The sequence below is a fragment of the Dermacentor silvarum genome, chromosome 8, assembly GCF_013339745.2.
Source record: "Dermacentor silvarum isolate Dsil-2018 chromosome 8, BIME_Dsil_1.4, whole genome shotgun sequence".
In the NCBI taxonomy this organism is placed as follows: Eukaryota; Metazoa; Arthropoda; class Arachnida; order Ixodida; family Ixodidae; genus Dermacentor; species Dermacentor silvarum.
In genome coordinates, this window is record NC_051161.1 from 124,593,085 (window position 1) to 124,615,013 (window position 21,929).

Here is a 21,929-nt window from a genome sequence, read left to right on the forward strand (position 1 = left end):
AAGTTATTCGCTATCACTCATGAGGGACTCGGAGGGATACGCATTTCTTTTTCGCTTACAATGCACATGGCGTGCAAAAAGAGTGTAGTGAAGCAAGTTGAAACAAAAACCTTTCCACGTTAGATTCTTTTAATGCGAAAGCATCTTATGCCCCATTACGGAAAATCCGCTGGTGTCCTCAGTGGCGTGACCAAGCGAATGTAGGAAAACATCCGACGGCGCAAAAAGTAAACACACTTCAGGAATGCTCGGAGTGAAATCAGACAGGTTCCTTGAAACATAATATTTTAATGGCTTTGAAAAGAACATTTGATACATTTCAGTCTGGATGGCAATCGAACCCGGGTCACCGAGGTTCGAGAAGAGCATGCTTCGCGGACGCCACGGCGGTGCCACGGTTCTGGCTGACTGAAGGTCTGCCTCGCATGTGCGTCATTGCGTCGCGCATCACGTCGCAGCCGTCAGGAAGACTAAAGGTTTAACCAAAAGGATCATATTATTTCTTTACGTAAGCAGTCTTAGCTGTCTCTGCCGATTTTTTTCTGCCTTTTTATAAAAAGGGCCCATGCATAAAAAAATGGGAAACGCGGAATGACGCACATTGCCTTATACAGCTGATGAATCATCCCGTATAATAATAAGTACCGATATGAACACGCGAGAAAAAATATTGACGCGAGACAGAAGAAGACCGGCACCGAAGCAGAGGTCGGCATTAGCCGGCACCGAAGAAGAGGAGGTAGAGGTGTTGCTCCTCGCCATCTTGGCTGGTTGCTGCTACGCCTGTGCTACTCGCCTATTTTGTAAATATTTGTAAATATACGTTTTGCGCAACATTTTTCTGGTGGAGATGTGGGGTACGCTGCCTGTTCATCCCCATCACCCAAGCACGGAACTCCGAAGTGGTCGCCGCGTTATTCCCTCGATGATGGCCACTGTAGCACGCACCGCGCCGGAACCTACCGTGCAGCAGCCGTCCCCGCCGCGTATTTCTATTTGCGCCCCCGTACAGCCCTCGACCGCTGGCGCCGCGCTGCGCCGCTCGCGCGTACCACGTCCCGCGTATTACTATTTGCGCCCCCGTACAGCCCTCGACCGCTGGCGCCGCGCTGCGCCGCTCGCGCGTACCACGTTTCTAGCCGCCGCCGTTGGAACGGAGGAGGCGTTGACGGAGAACACGCTGGGTTGGGGTTGACTAGCCTGCTGTTAGGGGATAGGTGGTATTCCTAAATAAACGCATCACTGTTTTGATGATCCAAATATAATCTCACTATCAGGAAGGGAGCAGTCTACCTGACTGGAGCAGTATTTTTTTATTTGGGGTGTCGCTGCGCTCCGCAACACCCCAACGACCGCCGCTTCGCGTCGGCGCCCGGCACCACGGCTTCCGCCGTGGCGCCGGGGTTCAAACGACCGCGCTGGCAAACAGAGAGTAAAACAAAAGGAAAAGCGTAATATTAAGATTAAAAAAAAACAAGCCAAGGCAGGATTCGAACCCGCGTACACATAATCCCGACGCGAGCGCCGTAACCACTCGGCCATGCAACCATTTTTTTTCTTTATTGCATGGAAATATTAGTAGTTATATGCGAAAATTATTTGTGTTACATATATACATACATGACAAAACAAATTCACACACGCTAGGCAGTCGAATGAAAGTTCAAAAATCGGGTAAACAAACACAAGCGTCCAGATACGAAATCCATTCAGGAACGGGGTCAAAGGTTGCAACAACACTCCGCACTTGAGCAGCCTCTTCTCGAAAGACAGACCTTGTCGAGCGGGGTGGCTCGGCATGTCTGTCGATCATTCGGCTTCTCCATAATGAATACAGTCCTAATAACATAAACAAATCATATGGTGCATTACTGATTGTCTTTTTGAAAGGAAGGAACCGGATACCATAAGGTGTTAGAGGAAATTCTTTTTTGATAGTTCTTTGTAAAATGTCCCAAAAATAAAATGCATCACGACAAAGAATAAAGCAATGTTCTATTGTTTCAGGTTGGCTGCACGGTCTACAATTTGTATTCCACGGTACATATAATCCTTTCTCATGAAGCCATGTTTTAACTGGCAGAGTGGAAGTGTGCAGCTTAAAGAAAAATGTTTTCGCTGCTGGCGTTATACACATTCGACGAACACGGCAAAGAACATCTTGACCAAATAGAGACAGATATGGCTTTCGATACATAGGTGCAGGTAAAAGGTTATTTACAAGTGCTATATTTAGCGATGTTCGATCAACGCTAAATAAATATTCTAACGTGAATCTGGCTTTTAAAAATGAGATAGTATCCACGAGTTCTTTTAGGAAGCCCCATAACGGCAGTTCTTGAGCAGAGTTGGTCGTGACAAAAAGAAAAGGGAGGTGTGAAGCAAGACGTGTTCTGTTAACTGCAAGGAGGAAAGGATGACGGACATTTTTAAGGTAAAGTAATCGCATGACCAATTGTCTCACAAACAAATGCACAAGACTGAGACCTCCCTTCTCAAGTGGAAGGAAAAGATTATCCCTTCTCATGGCTTCCCATGATGACTGCCAAATACAACATGCAAATATTCTGTGGAATGCCTGAACATGGATGCGAGAGCAGTGCAATACCTGCAGAACATAAAGAAGCTTAGAAGCAAGGAATATATTGCACGCCTTAGCTCTTGCGAAAATGGAGAAGTCGCGTCCCTGCCAGGTTGTCATCTTTCGACGGATTGTGGTTATCGCGGATGTCCAATGAGGTCCACTATTACGGAAGTTATCGAGAGGCACACCAAGATAACGCAGCGAAGACTGATCCCAATGAATATTCGAGAACACAGAGGGAGTTAGAGCCCACATGCCTAGCCAAAACCCCCGACTTTTATCAAAATTTACACTAGCTCCAGCCATTTCACAGAAACGCAAGGTAGTGTTTATTGTCTCAGTAATACTGGGCTTATCGATGCAAAAGAAGGCAATGTCATCCGCATAAGCTAGAACTTTAATTTCTTCATCTGCATACCTGTATCCCTCAATGCTTGAGTTATAAAGCACGCTTAAGCAAAGAGGTTCCAAGTATATTGCGAAAAGTAAAGGCGAGAGTGGACAACCCTGACGGACGGATGACTGTACCTGTATTACACCTGAGAGGGTACGGTTCACAATTAACTTTGTAGTACACCCTTTATAACAAAGTGCTATACCATTATATAATGCATCACCTAACTGCAGATGTCGCAGTAATCGGAACAAAAAACTGTGCTGAACCTTATCAAAGGCTTGGCGAGGTCAATCTGAAGAAGAGCTACTTGATCCATGCTACCTTCTAAGCACTCAAGGACTGAACGTGCGATATGAATATTTGTTTGTATAGAGCGTCCTCGAATTCCACATGTTTGATGGTCACCAACTAATTTAGCAATGACTGTCTGCAACCTATTTGTAAGTACTTTTGCAAATATTTTATAATCGACGTTACATAATGATATCGGCCTATATCCGTTTACACTCTTTAATACTTCATTATCAGTGCTCTTTGGGATTAGGGTCGTATGGCCCTGATAGAAAGTCGGAGGAAGCTCACCATGCTTATAAGAGTCTTTGAAAACATGCTCAAGAAAGGGACACAGGAATTCCTGAAATTTTACATAAAACTCGGCACTAAGGCCATCAGGGCCAGGCGTCTTGTTTTTCTGCAGAGTTTCAACAGCAAGCTTAATTTCTTCTCGAGTTATTGGCTCGTCAACGCTGACTCGATCATCATCTTGTAATTGTGGCATAAGAGAAATAAATTGATCGGCTTTTTCTTCGTAACCCTGCTGAAGCGTAACTGCAGTGAAAAGATTTTTATAGTGATCTTCAAATATGGTGATTATCTGCGACGTTTCTGTATATATGGAACCACCAGATTCAATTTGTAATATCTGCTTTGAAAGCGCGTATCGCTTTTCATCACCAAGAGCCTTTTTTGTGGGCTCCTCATCTGTGAAACGAATTGTGCGTGAACGCACCACTGCTCCTCTGTACGCTTCCGTCTCATATTTCTGTACCTCTGCTCGAACTGTATTTGTCTCGTCGCTATACAACCCTGGCTCCTGGCTTTCGAAAGCGTGCAGCTTATGAAGTAGATTATAAAGGTGATGTTTTTCTGCATTTTTTCTTTGAGATAGCTCGCATGAAATAGCAATCGCTTCATTTTTTACTCTCTGTTTGAACATTTCCCATTGAGCAAACAGTGGGAGCTGTCGACATTGCGTTATCTCTAGAAATAATTCTTTCACTTTGTTTACAAATTTTTCCTCTCGTAAAAGTTCTGTGTTAAGTTTCCACAATTCCCAATTTGGAGTAAACTTGCGAAACTTTCTGGGACCCCATGAAACAGCCACTAAACAATGGTCTGTGAAAAATATAGGCTTCACGGCGTAGTTGTGAATGTGAGACCAGAGATCCGTCGAAACATACACACGATCAAGTCGAGCATGAGAGACGCCTTGAACGTGTGTGAACCGCACGCAAGAAGGCGTGTAGGCTCCCACGTCTATTAGATTGTGGTCTTCCAGTAATTGCTGAAGCAAAGTTGCACTTGCATCATAACGCTTTGTTAGGTATGAATGGTCTCTATGATCACAAACACAGTTAAAGTCTCCCAAAACTACCAAATCTCTGTCAGTGTCTAGGAACGGAGCAAGAGACAGAAAGAAAGCCTTCCTGTCGCTCACTTTTAGGGGAGCATAGACACAAATAAACCGCCAATTACGGGAACGAAAAGAGAGGTCACAACATATAAAGCGGCCTTCCCCATCAACACGTAGCGACAATGAAGCGTGATTCAACTGCTTTCTAACTAACAAAAAGCACCCAGCGGAAGCACCATACGCTTGGCTAACACACACCTCATAATCTGGTTGAAAATTTTGCAGCGCAAGATTAGCATCGGTAGCAGAAGAAATCTTGGTCTCTTGCACTGCACCAACATCAATTTCATGCTGCCTAAGCACATGGAGTAACTGCTGCTGACGCCTTATACTCCGCAGCCCACGCACGTTGAGTGTCGCTACACATGAGGGGAGGGTGAAGGCGGTAGCCATTTTGCTCACCTAAAGCTTTTGTTCTTCATCACCCTTGGCCACAGGTAAATCTGTGGTCTTGCTCCCTTTGCACTTCTTTATAGCACTTTCCTTACTTCGCTGACAAAACCGCCGCGGCACACCATCACCAGGGGAGGGAACCCGTTGAGCACTAGAAGGCACACTCTCGGGTGCCTGTACTGCACTCCCCGTTGTTTCATCGTTGCACGGTGCCGGACGCTTCCTCGCTTGACTGCTGTCCATCGCCTCTTCTTCCTTGTCGCCATCGGGGGGCTTTTCTTTAAGGTTTTCTAGCTCATGTGTGCAAACCGAGTTATCGCCTGTAGCTTCGCTTGGGATGCTGTGGCTGCTCGGCATTGGCTCTGGAGACTCCTGTTCTTCGTCCCTGATGCCGCCTATGGCTTCTCCGGTAGCATCGACTATCTCTGTAGCATCAATGAGATGGTCCAGTTGTGGCTCTTCTGCGCTGTGTTGCCCAGAACGAAGCTTATTGGCATAGGTCGATACACAGGCGTTCACCGAGTGACCAAATCGGTGGCACTGCAAGCACCTCGGCGTTCTGCATTGTCGACGGACATGTCCCACACGCTTGCAACGAAGGCACAGCGGAGGCCTGCCGGGGATAAGTACCAGGCACTGGTGCCCATAAATGGACATAATATGTGGTATTGAGCTTACGGTGACAGTATCCTTGAGCACCAAGGAAACCTCCCGGTTTGTCGTCACCCACTGTTCCATACCAGAGCATCTCCACACCTCTCTCTCGACAGACTTCACCTGACCGTACGCCTGGAACGCCTCTTCAACCCGTCGAGCTTCAAGGTGAGGCGGAAGCCAGAGTAATTTGAGCTTGATATTTTTAGTCTCCGGATCTATCACCATGCACTTCAGTCCTTTGACACGGAGCTCACCACAGGCGACGAGTTATGTTTCGCCGCAGTTTATGTTTTGCGCTAGTAGCGCAGGTAACCATCCATACATGGCTCATCTGATACTGTCCTACACCTATAATATCTGCAGTATCCACTACTTCAAGCAGAGCGTCTCGGAAGTCAGGAGCACGGTATGGTCTGCCACTCAAGTCCGCATGAAGAAAAATGGAATTCAGCACATCGTTACCGGTTGGTAGACGCGGGAGGACAACTTTGTAGCTTGCATCTTCATTCAGAAACGGAGTCGACGATCCTCGGCCTGAGCCCGATACGCTGTTTCCAGCAGAGAGCATTCCGAGCACAGCCGTTCCACTCGGCAATGACGGCAAGCATGCGAACCATATGATTGCGTTCGAGCGTCCTCAGCGAAAGCAACCACCTAAAAACGCGGTACGCGCGAGCGGCGCAGCGTGGCGCCAGCGGTCGAGCGCTGTACGGGGGCGCAAATAGTAATACGCGTCCCCGCCGTCTGTCATCTTATCGCTTCCGCAAGATCCGGGCACCTTCTCTGGCACAGATAATATGGACGTCGAGGACTGGATTTCATGGTATGAGCGTCTCAGCAAACAGAAGAGATGGGGCGATACGCTTATGCTGGCGAACGTGACATTTTATCTTAAAGGAACCGTGCGCGCGTCTGGTACGAGACGCATGAACACGATCTGACCAGCTGGGACGTTTGCAAAGAAAAACTGAATGACTTGTTCGGCAAGCCCTTGGGTCGTCAACTAGCCGCTAAAAAAGAACTTGGCTCCCGTGCGCAGTCATCTACTGAATTACATTTCGTGTATTCAGGATATTCTAGCGCTTTGCCGTAAAGTTCACGGTAACATGTCCGAAGCGAACAAGATCGCACAGATACTCAAAGGAATCGCCGATGATGCATTCAACCTCTTATTATTCAGGAACTGCGCCACCGTGGATGCTATTGTGACAGAGTGTCGGCGATTCGAACAAGCTAAATCCCGCCGTATCGCCCAGCAATTCACCAGGCTCCCCAATACTGCCGTATCGTCAGTCATGTGAGGAACCACTACCTCCGTTACAATCGCCTTTTTCGAACGCTCTGACGCGGATCGTTCGTCGGGAACTAGAAGCAATGTCACCAGCCCCTCTCGTGCCTGATGTCTCGACTGCGAACCAGCCTATGGTTTCATTGATTCAGGCCGTGGTTCCACAGGAGGTCGCGAATTTGGGACTCTCCTCTGTGTGCGCTGTTCGCGTCCCACCAGTCGCACCAGTCACACCAGTCACACCACCAGTTCCACCAGTCGTGCCGCGGAACCAGCCCTTTTACTCGCGATACCGCAATCCCGCTAAGTGGTGGACGCCGTATGATCGCCAAATATGTTTCGCGTGCTCTCGAGTTGGGCATATTACGCGACACTGCTGGAGCCGTCAGACGTCACCGACTGGGTGGAGACCCCGGAACCCTCGTCCTGAAGGCTACTCCGGTACAACACCGTCGCGCTTTCCACCGACTGACACGCCCGATGTCGACACTCTCACCAACGTGTACAGCAGGTCACCATCGCCGCGCGATCGCCGATCTCGCTGGCCAGAAGCCCGCCGATTCCCTTCGCCCCAAGCCCGCTGTTTCCCGTCGCCTGCCAACTCTGGACGCTACGCATCGGAAAACTAACGAGTGCAGTGCCCGGAGGTGACGCTGCATTCTCGACCCGGCCTCGAAATCCTCGTCTGACAGTTCCTACCCGCTCTAATTTTCTCGAAGTCCAACTCGACGGTGTTAGTGTTAAGGCCCTTATCGACACTGCTGCACAGATCTCGGTGATGAGCTCTAGTCTTCGTGAGAAGCTGAAAAAAGTCCTGACACCCGCCGTGCTACGTATAGTGAGAGTTGCCGATGGAAGCACACCTACTGTTGTTGGAACGTGTATGGCTGTCGTATGGCCAGATATAGTAACGCGGGCAGTCCCGCGTTACTATATCTGGCCATACGACAGCTCTCAGTTTCTTGTGCTTGAGCAGTGCCCATACGACGTTATTTTGGGCATTGACTTTTTGTCGACACATTCAGCCCTCGTCGACTGCGGCACCGGTGTCCTGCAACTTGAACTTCCTTCTGCCCCAGAGACTCTTCCTGCTAAACCTACGCAACTGTGTTCTTCAGAGTACGTGCGATTACCGCCTCAATCCACTACTTATGTTCTTTTGAAGCCCTCTCCTGCTGTCGCTGACGGGGATTACGTTGCATCCCCTATTACTGACGTTGTCTTGGCACACAATGTGACCCTACCCCACACGGTTGTCGAAATTGTCAACAACGCAGCTTATCTACCTGTGCTCAACTTTGGCTTATCCGCCCGTGTTCTGCCATCCGGAATTGCACTTGGTTATACCAATTTAAAGTTATGCCCTTCGGCCTATGCAATGTGCCAGCCACATATGAGCGCATGATGGATTCGCTCCTTCGTGGATTCAAATGGTCGACCTGCTTATGTTATCTAGATGACGTTATTGTTTTCTCAACGACATTTGACAGCCATATTCAGCGCCTCTCCGCCATCCTCCAAGTGTTCCGCAGCGCCGGTCTTCAGCTTAACTCATCCAAGTGCCATTTTGGTCGCCGCGAAATAACAGTGCTCGGCCACCTTCTTAATGATGTAGGAATTCGACCTGACCCAGAAAAATTCGCGCCGTGAAGCATTTCCCTGCACCTTGCTCAACCAAAGACGTTCGCTCCTTCATTGGCTTATGTTCTTACTTTCGTCGCTTCGTCAAAAATTTTGCTGACATCGCCCGTCCGCTCACCGACCTTCTCAAGAAACATACGCCTTTCGTCTGGGGCTATCTAGAAGCTCATGCATTTTCTGCGCTTATCCGCCTTCCGACGACTTCTTCTCTGTTGGTGCACTTCGACCCATCTGCTCCTACGGAAGTTCGGACAGATGCCAGTGGATACGGAATCGGAGCCGTCCTTGCCCAGTGCCAGCATGGTCGTGACTGCGTTATAGCTTACGCCAGCCGCCTGCTCCCTGCCCCAGAACGCAGTTACTCAATTACCGAGCTTGAATGCCTTGCCCTTGTTTGGGCAATCTCGAAATTTCGATCGTACCTCTTTGGCCGCCGATTCACGGTAGTCACTGACCACCATGCGCTCTGCTGGCTTTCCTCACTGAAAGATCCCACAGGCCGTCTCGGGCGCTGGGCTTTGCGATTCCAAGAATACACGTTTTTCGTAATCTACAAGTCTGGCCAATTACATCACGACGCGGACTACCTGTACTGTTATGCCGTGGATCCACCCGACAGCACCAACCCTGACACCGATGCCTGTGTCCTTTTTATATCTCAGTTAATTCATTTCGGCGATGAACAGCGGCGTGATCCGGACGTTACGTTCCATCATCAACCGTCTCAGTTCCGGGCCGCCTGACGAGTCACTCCGGATGTTTACCTTACATAATGGTACTTTATACCGCCACAGTGTATACTCCGAAGGCTCTGAACACTTGCTTGTGGTGCCCTCCCACATGCATACTACTGTCCTCCAGCAGCTTCACGACGAACCTACAGCAGGTCATCTTGGTGTAACGCGCACGTATGATCGCGTGCGGCGTCGTTTCTTCGTTTCTTTTGGCCTGGGCTTTATCGCTCCGTACAGAAGTATGTTGGCCGCTGCGAACTTTGCCAGTGACGCAAGAGACTACCAACGCTTCCCGCCGGCCTTCTTCAGCCTATCGATGTCCCAGTAGAGCCGTTCTTCCGCGTCGGCCTCGATTTGCTCGGACCTTTCCCTACTTCAGCATCAGGGAACAAATGGGTCGCTGTCGCGACAGACTATGCCACGCGTTACGCTATTACGCGCGCACTTCCAACCAGCTGTGCTACCGATATTGCCGACTTCCTCCTTCACGATGTTTTTCTGCATCACGGAGCGCCTCGTCAACTGCTCACCGATCGCGGTCCTTACTTCTTGTCCCGTGTCATCGATGACCTTCTACGCTCATGTTCCACGAAACACAAAGTCACCACTACCTATCACCCTCAGACAAACGGCCTCACCGAACGTCTGAATCGCACCATAACCGACATGCTGTCCATGTACGTTTCCGCCGACCACCATGACTGGGATGCTACATTACCCTTAGTCACATTTGCCTATAATTCGTCACGCCACGATACGGCAGGCTGTTCCCCGTTTTATCTTCTTTTTGGCCGGGAACCGACACTACCTATGGATACGTTACTACCAGCCGCTCCACAACAACCATCGGAGTACGCACCAGATGCCATCGAAAGGGCGCGCGCTGCGCGTCATGTAGCGCGCGACCGCCTTCAGATGTCGCAGGTGTCGCAGAAGAACCGTTACAATTGCCATCACAAGGATGTATATTACGCTCCCGGATCCTTAGTACTCCTCTGGTCGCCAACTCGACACGTTGGTCTCTCCGCGAAGCTTCTACCACGCTACCATGGTCCTTATCCCGTTCTGCGCCAAGTTACCGACGTGACGTATGAGATTGCACCGGCACAGCCAATGTTCTCTTCTGCTCCGGTCAAGACTTACGTAGTTCATGTTGCCCGGCTGAAGCCGTATTACCCGTCCGCTGATGCTGCACTCTGACTTGCCCGGATGGTGCGCGCGTTTTCGCCCGGGGGGTAATGACGCGAGACAGAAGAAGACCGGCACCGAAGCAGAGGTCAGCATTAGGCCGGCACCGAAGAAGAGGAGGTAGAGGTGTTGCTCCTCGCCATCTTGGCTGGTTGCTGCTACGCCTGTGCTACTCGCCTATTTTGTAAATATTTATAAATATACATTTTTGCGCAACAATATGATTACCGATTGTCCGCAGATGAACCAAGTTTGAGGTGCCGTTTTTTCTCAATTCTCAGCCGGGGTTATTTTCCGTTAATGACAGCGACGGAATGTGCGCCTCTCGTCTTCGCTTATTATGCTGTATCGTTAATGCGATTTCTTGAGTTTGTTCGCGTTGGCATTTCTCGCAACCAAGGTGCATGCCTCCCGCAATTTTTTACCTAAGTTTCTCGCAGCTTTAAGTACCACCATACTGGACAGCGTTGTTCTGCGCAATAAAGCGCCATTAATGCAAAATACTGCCACGAGCCGTGAATACAAAAGTTTTGACTTGAGCTTGGAAGATGCGGGCCGATGCCTGTTCGACTTTTCCATGGGCTGTGTCCAGCAGTGTGATAATGACTACGTAGGATAACTACAAGGGAGGAAGTGCGTTTGTTTCAAACAAAAGACGCAAGGCGTGTCATATGTGCTTTTGGCAACGTCGTGACAATCTCTGTTTCACGGCCCGCCCGCAATATTTCCCAAGGCACAATACTACTTGATTTATAAAAGCGAAGCTTTTTTGGCGAACCTCGCCGGGTTTTGTGACTGTGGCTGTGTGCTGGCTGTTCTCTTGCCAAATAGGCCCACCAATATAGTGTTGGAAATTCAGGGTTAGAAATGCAGAGTTAGAAAATCAGGTTATATGGTATTCAGTGAAAACCACTAAAGGGTCAGGAAATACTTCGGGTAAATGAATACAGATACCTTGGTGTATGGATAAATGAAGGCTACACATATAGGGAAATACGGGAAAAACAATGATAGCAAATTACGAGCAATGCGGACATAATGAAATACAGAGTGCTACGGAGATGCAATAGAATGATCCGGGGTATACGGAAATGTGTAATCATTCCAGAACTTACATTTGGAAGTGCGGTGGTTTTCTTGAAGGCAGGGGTACAATTACGACTGTATTGCAACCTAACGTGTGTAAGACACTTTGCGTTGGGCGCTCAAGGGAAGACTAAAAATGAAGCTATGCAGGGGGATAGAAGCTGGACAATTTTGAAGTGAGGAAGCTCAAAACAAAATTGATTTCGAAGAAAGACTGAGGAATATTAAAGAAAGTAATTCGATTGCGAGAGTGTTCAGGCATTTGTACAGGAAAAACTGACTCACAGAGGAGGAAAAGAGCTAGGACGCTTACCAGAAAGCATGCGACCGGTATGCTAAGCAACATGGCGACAAAGAACGTCAAACGCAAAGTCAGAGAGGATGAGAGAATCTCATGGGTGGAGGCAATGGCAAAGTAACCTGCTATGAGCAACTACCTAAGAGGGAAAAAAACGAAATCAGGAAAGAAACAATTTAGGATATCTCAAATGGAAGCTCCTTACAAACGGAAGCGATATCAGGATGCCTTAGAACGCGTAGTTATAAAACAAGGTACACCAACGGAAAAGAAGCAAGTGCTTGCTGCGGTTAAGCTAGGGAAACGATAGAACATGTTTTATATTAGAATGTAAATGTTGACATTGAGGAGCCGAAACCAACTCAGTTGTCGGTTTCGGCTCCTCTGGCATCCTTGAAGCCTCCTTGGGTTCAGGGATAGCAGAAGCAAAGTAAACATGTCCGCAATAGAGATGAGAAAGACACGATCGGAGGATTGGTAGCAGAAAATAGGGAGACCACAAACAACGGAGGCGTACAACACCAAAGTTGCCAGTAGCGGTTTGGAAAGTTTGATGCTGGGAATTCATTGTTTGTTTTGTGCGTGTGTGTGTTTGTGCGTGCGTGTGGTCAGGAAGGTAGGTATGACATTACGCAAAATAAGAAGAACAGCTTGGCGCGCAACCCATCTTGTTGGGGATCGCTCATAGCATCCATCCATCCGCGGCGACGGTGGCGCCGGCCGTGCGGGGGACCGTGCGCCGACCGCGCTGCCCTATCCGCGGCTGTGAAGTAAGGAGGAAATGAACGCTTCTTGCGGATAGAATGGATTGCAATTGTGCTTCGTACGTGTGCGCACGCTGCCTTTGAAACCATGACGCGTTCAAGGTGTCCGTCGAACTGGCTAGTAGTCAGTAACTCTGCTTAACAAAAGGCTCGGTATAAGTTGCGTTTGTGTCTGTGTGGGTGTTTGTGTGTGTGTGCGTAATTGCGTCCGTGCGTGCGTGTGTCTACTTGTGTTTCTACTTTTCATGCGCTCACACAAACCTTCGCTGTATATACAGAGAGTCTTATTTTTAGCTGCACCAAATTTTCACAAATTGCCGGTTTGGTCCTTGATCTAAACTACTCGATGAGGCGGCCATTACTTCCGCGAGAAATCCATGTGCCTCATTGAATACTTAACATAATCACGCTAATTAACTTCTTATTTAATTATTTTATGGCACATATCTTAATCTACAAACTATAGCTAGTCAGTTTCCAAGGCATCCACTTCGAACGGATTTCCTGGGCTGCCCTAGCTTCGATATAATTTCAAAGTGTCCAACAAAATGTACTGGTGTTCCAGTTACTTTTGTGCTTCAATGCATAAAACAGCGTTTCCTTCAAACAGGTAACTGTAAGGACAATGCATTTCGTCGGACACGTTGAAAATGAATATTAAAAAAATTAAATTATGGGGTTTTACGTGCCAAAACCACGATCTGATTATGAAGCACGTCGTAGTAGGGGAATCCGGAAATTTAGACCACCTGGGGTTCTTTAACGTGCACCTAAATCTAAGTACACGGGTGTTTTCGCATTTCGCCCCCATCGAAATGTGGCCGCCGTGGCCGGGATTCGATCCCGCGACCTCGTGCTTAGCGAAAATGAATATCTTGAAACTTGTTCAGCCCTGATAATTTGTTCCAAGTGGATGTAATATATTAAAAGGTAATTAGAATTCTGTTAAATATTCAATGAGGCGTTTTGATTTGTCGTGGAAGTAATGGCCGCCTCATCGAGTAGAAAAGATCAAGGATGAGAATTGTGCTATCTGTTACAGGCAATGCTAAGAAAATTTGTGCAGCTTAAGTAAAACAGCCTGTGGATTCCAATTTGTTCGATCTGCTGTATTTTATTTCTTCAATTTTGCTTTTATGCTATCGAATAAACTGAACCACAAATTTATGTACTGTTCCTCGTTACTAAATCTTGTTAACTAGAAACATATATTTTTGTATTTCTTCGGCAATGTTCACGCTTTCTACAATATTTATGGTCATACATATAGTAGACTCTTGTTTACACGATCACGCCTGTTACGAATTTTTCAAACATCCCAGCCTAAATTCATTACCTTAGAACGTGCTGAATTTCAAATATTTTGAATACATTTTAACATTTATTCCTGATTATGACATATGCTCCATAAAAAATGCCTTACAACCACAGGTGCGGAACAATGCACTTGTGGATGTGCTGAAGTTGTGCATTTTACATTGTGTTAGTACAGCCTCTCATTAAGAGAGGCGAAAGTCTGACGAATGTACATTTTTCCACATGATAGCGGAATGCTGTACACCATGCAACAGGCACCTGTAACAAAGCGACTACCATGGTTTACACAGCACAGGTTTCACCCTTGACTGACCTATTCTCTTTTTTTGTGCAACGTGGCACAGGCTAAATCAACTTCGCCACTACCTGAAAAAACAGGAACAACATGCACAAAATGCTTCGTGCTTCTGAGGAAAAAAAGAGGGCAGTTCACTTAGGCAAAACATTTGGTCTCCAAACCGTTGCAATTGTTTTTACCATCTGTCTATTGGATGGTGTACAACATTCAACTATCCTGTGGGAAAATATGCAATGGTTAGACTGGTGCGTGCCTTAATGAGATATTACACCAAATAACCTTTAGACAGCATGCCTTTGTCACATTTGTCAGTGCATTGTCAGTTATGTGGCTGTAAGCTCTTTTTGAATCAATCAGGATCATAGAACAAAGCATGTGAAATAATCAGTGTCCTCTAGAGAACAAAGCATATTTTGCATTTGTCGCTGCCATCACCCTGCTTGAAGGCGAAATCAGGCTTGAGAAATTTGGCTGAAATGAGGTCGCAAACGCAGGCGACAGGCTTTTTGCGTTTACTTCTTGCGGCTTGCAATAAACTCTCAGCTGCGAGTGCAGCGCTTGTTCTGCGTGCTTCTTTTACTCGTGTGGGTATCCCTTTTGTGCTGCCATCGTAACGAACTTGAACAAACTCGACCAATTTTACACCCCTTTGCTTATGGTTGTGTGACGGCTTTTACTAAATGTTTAGGTTAGTGTATGCCTAATTCACTAGGACGTTTTAACAGCCAATAAGTCCTTTTACAAGGATAATGGAGTCAAGTACTAACTATAAGATTTCTTGCAAGTATCACAATGCTAATACCATTGAAAACATTCTGAAATTTCTCAGAAATTCTGAAAAAATCTGAAATGACATTCAGTGTACTCACATCGTACTTATTTTTATCGTCGCCAAAACAGTGTTATGTCTAGTTCTTTTAAATAAAGTCACGCAAGTCGCGTGAAGAGAGTGTCGCACCAAATGATTGCTAAAGTCAGCAATGTAGGCTTGAATCCTAGTAACTGTGATACTGAGAGCACTCATGCCGTACTCAATTTTATCGTCGCCAAAATACGGTTACTTCTAATATTTAAAAAAAATCACGCACGACGCGTGAAGAGAGTCAGTTTTGCAACAGCGCAATATTGTGATGATAAAATTAGCATCACAAACGCTAAAATTGTGATTTTAGCAACCATTGTGATGCTGAAAACAACAATTCATGCTTGAATCCGAGCAGTTCTGGTACAGAAGTGCTCATACTGTTCGTACTTACATTTTCGCAAAAAGGCTGTTACGTTTTTTTTGTTTAAATAAAAACGTCTCATCAGTTTTCACACACACGTGGCTTTTTTGGTTACTTTTAGTGCCCTTGGCATAAGTTGGCATTTTAAGGCTACTTTCTGTCTTTTCAACCTGGCAACCCTAATCCGCAATTACAGCACGAAACGCAAGTGCCAAATCGCTCGCGTTCCAACACAGTCGTGCTTAGCGGTCTGATTAACTATACGAACAGAGTTCGACAGTGTTGGCCTTTCTAGACGTGCGCGCAACACAGGGTCCATATCGGCACGCTTCGCAGGAGCACGCGCCGACACGGCAGCAACAGCGGCTAGCCGAGAAGCGCAGAGCCGCAGTAAAGGCCCGTTCACGTTACCGGCACGGCAACTCGCGGCATGCCGTTTGCCCTTCTCGGGCCACCATTCGACGGCGGTTTTGCTCGAGAACGGCAATATTTCCTTTTCGTGGAGACCATGGTACCAGCAGCCATTCGTTTGGCAGCCGTACAGCGAAGTGGCCAATCAGCGGACTGAGGAGCGGATGCTCTGGCACCGCCGGCATCCTCACCGCCGCTGATCGCTTGACGGCGCCGATATCGTCGCTACTCTGAGGCTCCTCTATTTTTCAAGCGTGCGTCTAAATGTCGTACAAGAATACCTCACCTGACCCTATCCTAGGCACCTAGGGACACGATCATTTAGGGACTTTTGAGAAGGCGCGATGGTGCCGCCAAGCGACGACGGCATGCGACGGCGTGTTCGTTTTCTGCGTGATCGTTCTCTGGCCCGCGCCGACCACGCGTTGTTCAACATGGCGTGTGTGATTGTGCTTGCGTTGCTTGTGTATTGGTTGTAGGTTCAGTGTTACTTGGCATAAAGCCGTGAGTAGTGCTTGTGTGGCCATGCGGGTTTGGCCTTGGTGAGCTCTGGCTATACAGAATCTGCGTTGTGTGATCCGTGTTCCTTGGCAATGCGGTGGTGGCTACGATTGAAATGTCGAAGTCGCGTAGCGCCTCGGCAGCGCAGTTGAGCGAACCGCGATGTGGCGTCGCCGTGTCCGCCTTTGCTTAACGGACGTCGAGGGATGTACTGCTGTCTAGAAGTCCCAAATATGACTGCGTCGACCGTCCATGGTTCAGCCCTGAATGTGTGCTTTGAGTACGGTGCTTGAAACGAGTGGTGCAGCTGTGGTGCCCTAATTTTGCACAATTGAGACGCGTGCTTTTGTGCAAAAAGGGCAATAAATCGTATCTTAACCCGCTGAGGCGATGCTAAAATGTCAACAATGCCGTGCAAGTTTATTATGATGATAGTCTCTACAGCAAGCATGTTTTAAGCAAGCAAGCGTGCGCTGAAGTTATGCTGTGAATCTATCCTCAACTGAAGAATGTGGCGTTTGCAGAACCCTTATATTCGTTTCTGCTTTCAAACAATTCCAACAAGACGGCAATAGACAAACTCAAACACACCGTAAAAAGTATTACAACCCTCATAGCTAGAATAGCAAGAAGTAAAGATGGAATGATAGAAGGCGAGACATTACGCCTCGTACAGGCCTTCGTCCTCACCCGAGTCACCTTCGCTCTGCCCTTCCAAGCTACACGCAAGACCGAAATAGAAAACATCGACAAGCTCATATTAATCGCATACAATACTGCACTCCAACTTCCAGATTGCACGAGCACAGACAGGCTCATGTCGATTGGCATAAATAACACATATGAAGAACTCGCAGCCGCAACGCTAATCGCACAAAGAGAATGACTCAAGACCACACACCAGGGCAGAAAACTACTGCAAAGACTGGGATACCCCCTCACCCCCCAATACTGCGGAGACGACACAGTCATCGTACCGATGCACCTACGGGCTTGCATCATCGTGGAACCGGTCCCCAAGAACATGCATCCGCTATACAACCAAAAGCGCCGGCAAGCACGAGCACGAAAACTCCTCCAGAGAAGGAACGATCCTGATACTTCACCGACGCTAGCCTTTACTCCACAACACCACAAGGCCCCAGAAAACCGGCATACGCAACGGCAGTAGCTAACCAAAAGAAAGTAGTGGCCTGCGCATCTATACGCACCAGATCAAGCGCCACCGCAGAGGCAGCAGCCATATCCCTCGCAATCAAAGAAGCAGAACGAAGAGGTCGCTCCGCATATATCCTGACGGATTCACAGGCCGCCTGTCGGTTATATATTAGAGGCACACTTCCCAGGTGCGTCACCGATATCCTGGGCCCCACGCTGACTGAGGACCATGGGATCGTCTGGTGCTCAGGGCACACAGGCCTCGAAGGCAACGAGGAGGCCGACTGTGTAGCTCGCGGACTTGCTGGCCGAGCCACAGAAGACTCTTCGAGGCCCCTCACAAACCACCATGAAGATCCCATCACGAGCAGGCAGATTTTGGAGGACCAACGCCTGACCAGACGAAAGTACGCTCCTCCACATCCCAAGTTAAGCAGCCAACAAGCCAGGGACTGGCGCCGCCTTCAAACCAACACTTACCCGCACATATGAAGGTTGCACGCAATGTTTCCAGAGGTATACACAACCAGTCTATGTCCCTGGTGCAACGACCACACAGCCACACTGACACACATTACATACCAGTGTACGGAACGCCCAGCCGAGGCAGTATCCAGGCTGGTGAGCTCATCACAGACACTCACAACGTGGTCTTGGGAGGCACGACTTTCCGAGCTGGCACTGGGAAGCCAACTGCCGACCCTGGACCAGGCCCGGCGAGCCGCCGCGGCCAGTGGGGCTCTACAAGAGGGCTCCACCCGAGAATAACCACACCAACCACTCTTCGTACAATAAAGTTTATTGTCTCTCTCTCTCTTTCAAACAAGCTGTATGTTGTTAAGATTCTCACTCACTGCTCACATGAGACATGCGGGTCCATCACACGTGTGGGTTGGGGCTCAGCAGGAATGTGTCGTGAGGTGGTGTGGAGGTGGTGGCTGTCAGGTGCCTCACTGAATATTGTAATTCATTAGAATAAGCTCAATGTAGAAGGACACACCATATACCTGATGGCTCACCTTGACGGATATTACTGTATTGGCATGAATATGCCTTTTTTTTCTTGAAATTTCCAGCCTCGGGACGCGCCTCGCATTATATTCGGCTTAGTGACACATATAATCACAATAAACTTTTTTAGGAGAGACCAAAAGCCGCTCATTGCACCATATTTGTGGTCGTGTTATTTACATGCAAATCCGGTACTTTCAGTGCCCATTGACTGACTGAGGGGTGCAGGACTTTGGCAGTGGTAGCAGCACCAAAACAGCTGCCCACATGGTATACCCTATAGTGTTAGATTTCTTGTGGGTGTACTGTGAAAACACGTGAAAGGAATTCCATAGTTGCTGCAGCATCACGTCTGGATCTGTGAATCACTGCGCGGTTGTTTGATCACATGTCTGAATTTCTGTTGTCACTGAGCGGTTCTTTGATCATTAACTTAAGTTGTCTGTTTTCTACATATTATATTACAGCAGTGGCGTCAGAGCAGCTGCAAAAATGGGATTTTGCTGTACAATCGCAGGTTGGTTGCTTTTCTGACTGTTGCATTGCTCTATTTGCTTCAAGTGCCGCCAAATGTTGCTTCACCATGTCTGGTGAATGCCTTGAACTTGAACCACATTTGGATGAAGCTTGTGAAAGTATAGCATGCTCCACGTATGTAAAGAAAACTATCACACCGGCAGGTGTGGTGGAGTCACTGATGAAATAGAAGTTAAAAATTGAAAGTTCTCGCAAAATCTGGAAGTGTTCATGGCGCTTGCCATCAAAAATGTTTAACAATCCAAGCAAACAGAAAGATAGCCTACCTACCTAAAAAATAGGTAAGTAACGCTTCAATTGTCAACTTAAAGCCTGATATACTGATGCCGATCAAGGAAAGAGTTGAAATTATATAGAAGGATTCAGTGCAATTCATGTTTAATCAGCTTCGCAATCTTGTCAAAACGACTGAATAAAAATTTGACAACTTTTAAGAGATTGCCATGATAATGTGATGAGGTTGGTGGCATTAGTTGGTGGTTGGAAAACGAAGCATCACAGGTATGTGGTGACTGAGCTTCTCAAAAAAATTTGGTGTGCCACTAAAGATATCTAATGAATCAATTGAAAACATAAACCACTGATAGAAGTTGAGTGTGCAAAGGCAAATGACTACAGCTGTATTTGCACAGTAATAGAAAAAGTGACTGCAGACTCCCACCATCATGTACAATTATTGGAAAAAAAAGAACATTTTTCTATGGAACTCTTTTTTGCAACTTCTGTTCGGTTGCAAATGACGCAGTTGTCCCTACTCTGCACTGAATAGTTAAGGGGGGGGGGGGGGTGAGCGCATGCAGGCACCCTATTTACTGGAGCTTTGGGGCGCCCTCACCATGGCTGCTCACATGCCCATTTTTCTGGCTGTAACACCTAGAGTCAGTGCACAGGTGTTTTTAACGTTCCATGATTAAGTAAACATCACGTCACTATGCACAAAATTCAGATTACGACAGCCCAAGATGGCAACTGCCATGAGCTGAATATAAAATTGCCTATAAGCATGCATTGTGCAATTGAATGCCTGTGAATTCTGTAATGCCACTTTCATGAAATTCACTGGCATGGTTTGCTTGAAACTGAAAACATGTTTGATCCTCAGTTGTGGCAGACTTCTCAGATTCACTATAACATATTTGTTAATGCACAGATTGCGAAGGAATTGAAGCGGCTGTTACTCTTGGTGAGAATCAGTCATGTTCATTAGAAATTATAGCTGAGGCTATATATATACATTACTTCAAGTGTGATGACTAATGTTGAGATAGGAGCTAAGCTGTGGCACATAGGTGCAGGGGAATAAATTTAGAAAGAAAAAAAATTCTGGCCCAACCCATTTTACGATGATGCCGACACTAATAGGATAGCATTGAAACAACGTAGAGACATTGTATTGCCACCACAGAGATCAGTCATGTATGAGCCGGGCTCCTCTCTCACGAGTCCCTCTGGACATGCTACGCCTGTTAGCAGGGCTGCCGCTCAGTCGGTGCTTGACATTCGATTCGAATCTGCCCAGCACCTAAGAAATTTGTTTTGTCATTCATGAGTGGCCCATACCTCGTGACCTATTTTTGTTTCGAACTGGGTGTCCTCAGCACAGCAGCCCCAGTGCTCTGCCCATTATACAATGGATTACCCAGTAACGCAAGTTTACGAAAAAATGGATAAAGACCCAGTCAGACAGGAAGATAGGATCTATTCAGGGTCTAAGAATGTTAATTCTGGGCAATATACACAACTGGCCTGTTATGTATACATTGCCGGCATTGCAGGAGAACAATTTACAATTTAGAGCTTTTATTGGTAAAACCACAACAATATACACAATTTTGATTTCACAAAATACAGTAGTGCCATCTGGTTTATGTATTCATCTACGTCACAGGCTCCAGAAGGAGTATTGCTAGGAGGGAGAAGAACATCGCATAACAAAGGAGCCAAAAAGTTGTACAACGTTAGAAATATAAACAGCGACACAAAATCAACACAATAACTTAAAAAGGACAGAAATGGTAAAATCGTGAAGTAAAATTCTACCATTAAAGAGCTGGGTTATACAGTGAATAGTACCATTGCATAATTACATAAAAAATTTACATACACCAGAAATAGAAACACTTGACCACTACGCAAACATATATTTTTTGTCTGAAGGTTACAGTATCGTTAATGCCAGCAATGTTATCAAGAAGACCATTGCAATGCCTAATGGTACGTGGTAAAGCAGAGAAGTTAAAGGCATTAGTTCGACCAAAAATGTGATAAAGCGACACTACATTCCAGCATGATTCCAAGGATGGCAGTGACAATGACAACGTAATGTTAGATACGCTCAAATATTGGTTGTAGTCCCTAGCAATTAAACGTGCAGCACAGTTTTGGCTATACTCAAGAATGCGGATTAGATACGCCTGGTGAGGTGACCAAATTTAACCTGCCAATTCTAGTCGGGGCAAGAACAGTGTATCATATGCAAGCTTTGTTGTGAAGGAAGGAGCAGCATAAAGGTTGCATTTTTGATGATTGATGATCAAAGCACTTTTATATATGGAGGTTAATCGATAGCATATACAACACTGCCACAGTGCAGTCAAGACATTGCAGTAGTGAAAAAAATCCAGAGCACTTATCGACCAAGGACATGTAAGCAAACAGCAACACAACACACGTAGAGATGAGATGCAGTGCAACAATGCCCTTGTAGCCTACAATGCGTGGTTACTCAATATTTAGAAGCAGCGGCA

At 46.9% G+C, this 21,929-nt stretch overlaps 1 protein-coding gene and 1 pseudogene across 1 annotated transcript; both read right to left on the reverse strand.

Moving 5' to 3' along the window:
- Window positions 1-1,612: 1,612 nt before the first annotated feature.
- Window positions 1,613-2,863, reverse strand: LOC119461668 (uncharacterized). Its single transcript, XM_037723041.2, has one exon. The coding sequence runs from the start codon at window positions 2,837-2,839 to the stop codon at window positions 1,664-1,666; it is 1,176 nt and encodes a 391-aa protein (XP_037578969.1). The 5' UTR covers window positions 2,840-2,863; the 3' UTR covers window positions 1,613-1,663.
- A 2,213-nt stretch (window positions 2,864-5,076) lies between these two features.
- Window positions 5,077-6,292, reverse strand: LOC125947715 (uncharacterized; annotated as a pseudogene).
- Window positions 6,293-21,929: the final 15,637 nt, after the last annotated feature.

What these genes read in the sequence shown, in the direction of transcription:
- LOC119461668 (XM_037723041.2), bottom strand. Translation starts at nt 2,839, where the DNA reads ATGTGGGCTCTAACTCCCTCTGTGTTCTCGAATATTCATTGGGATCAG.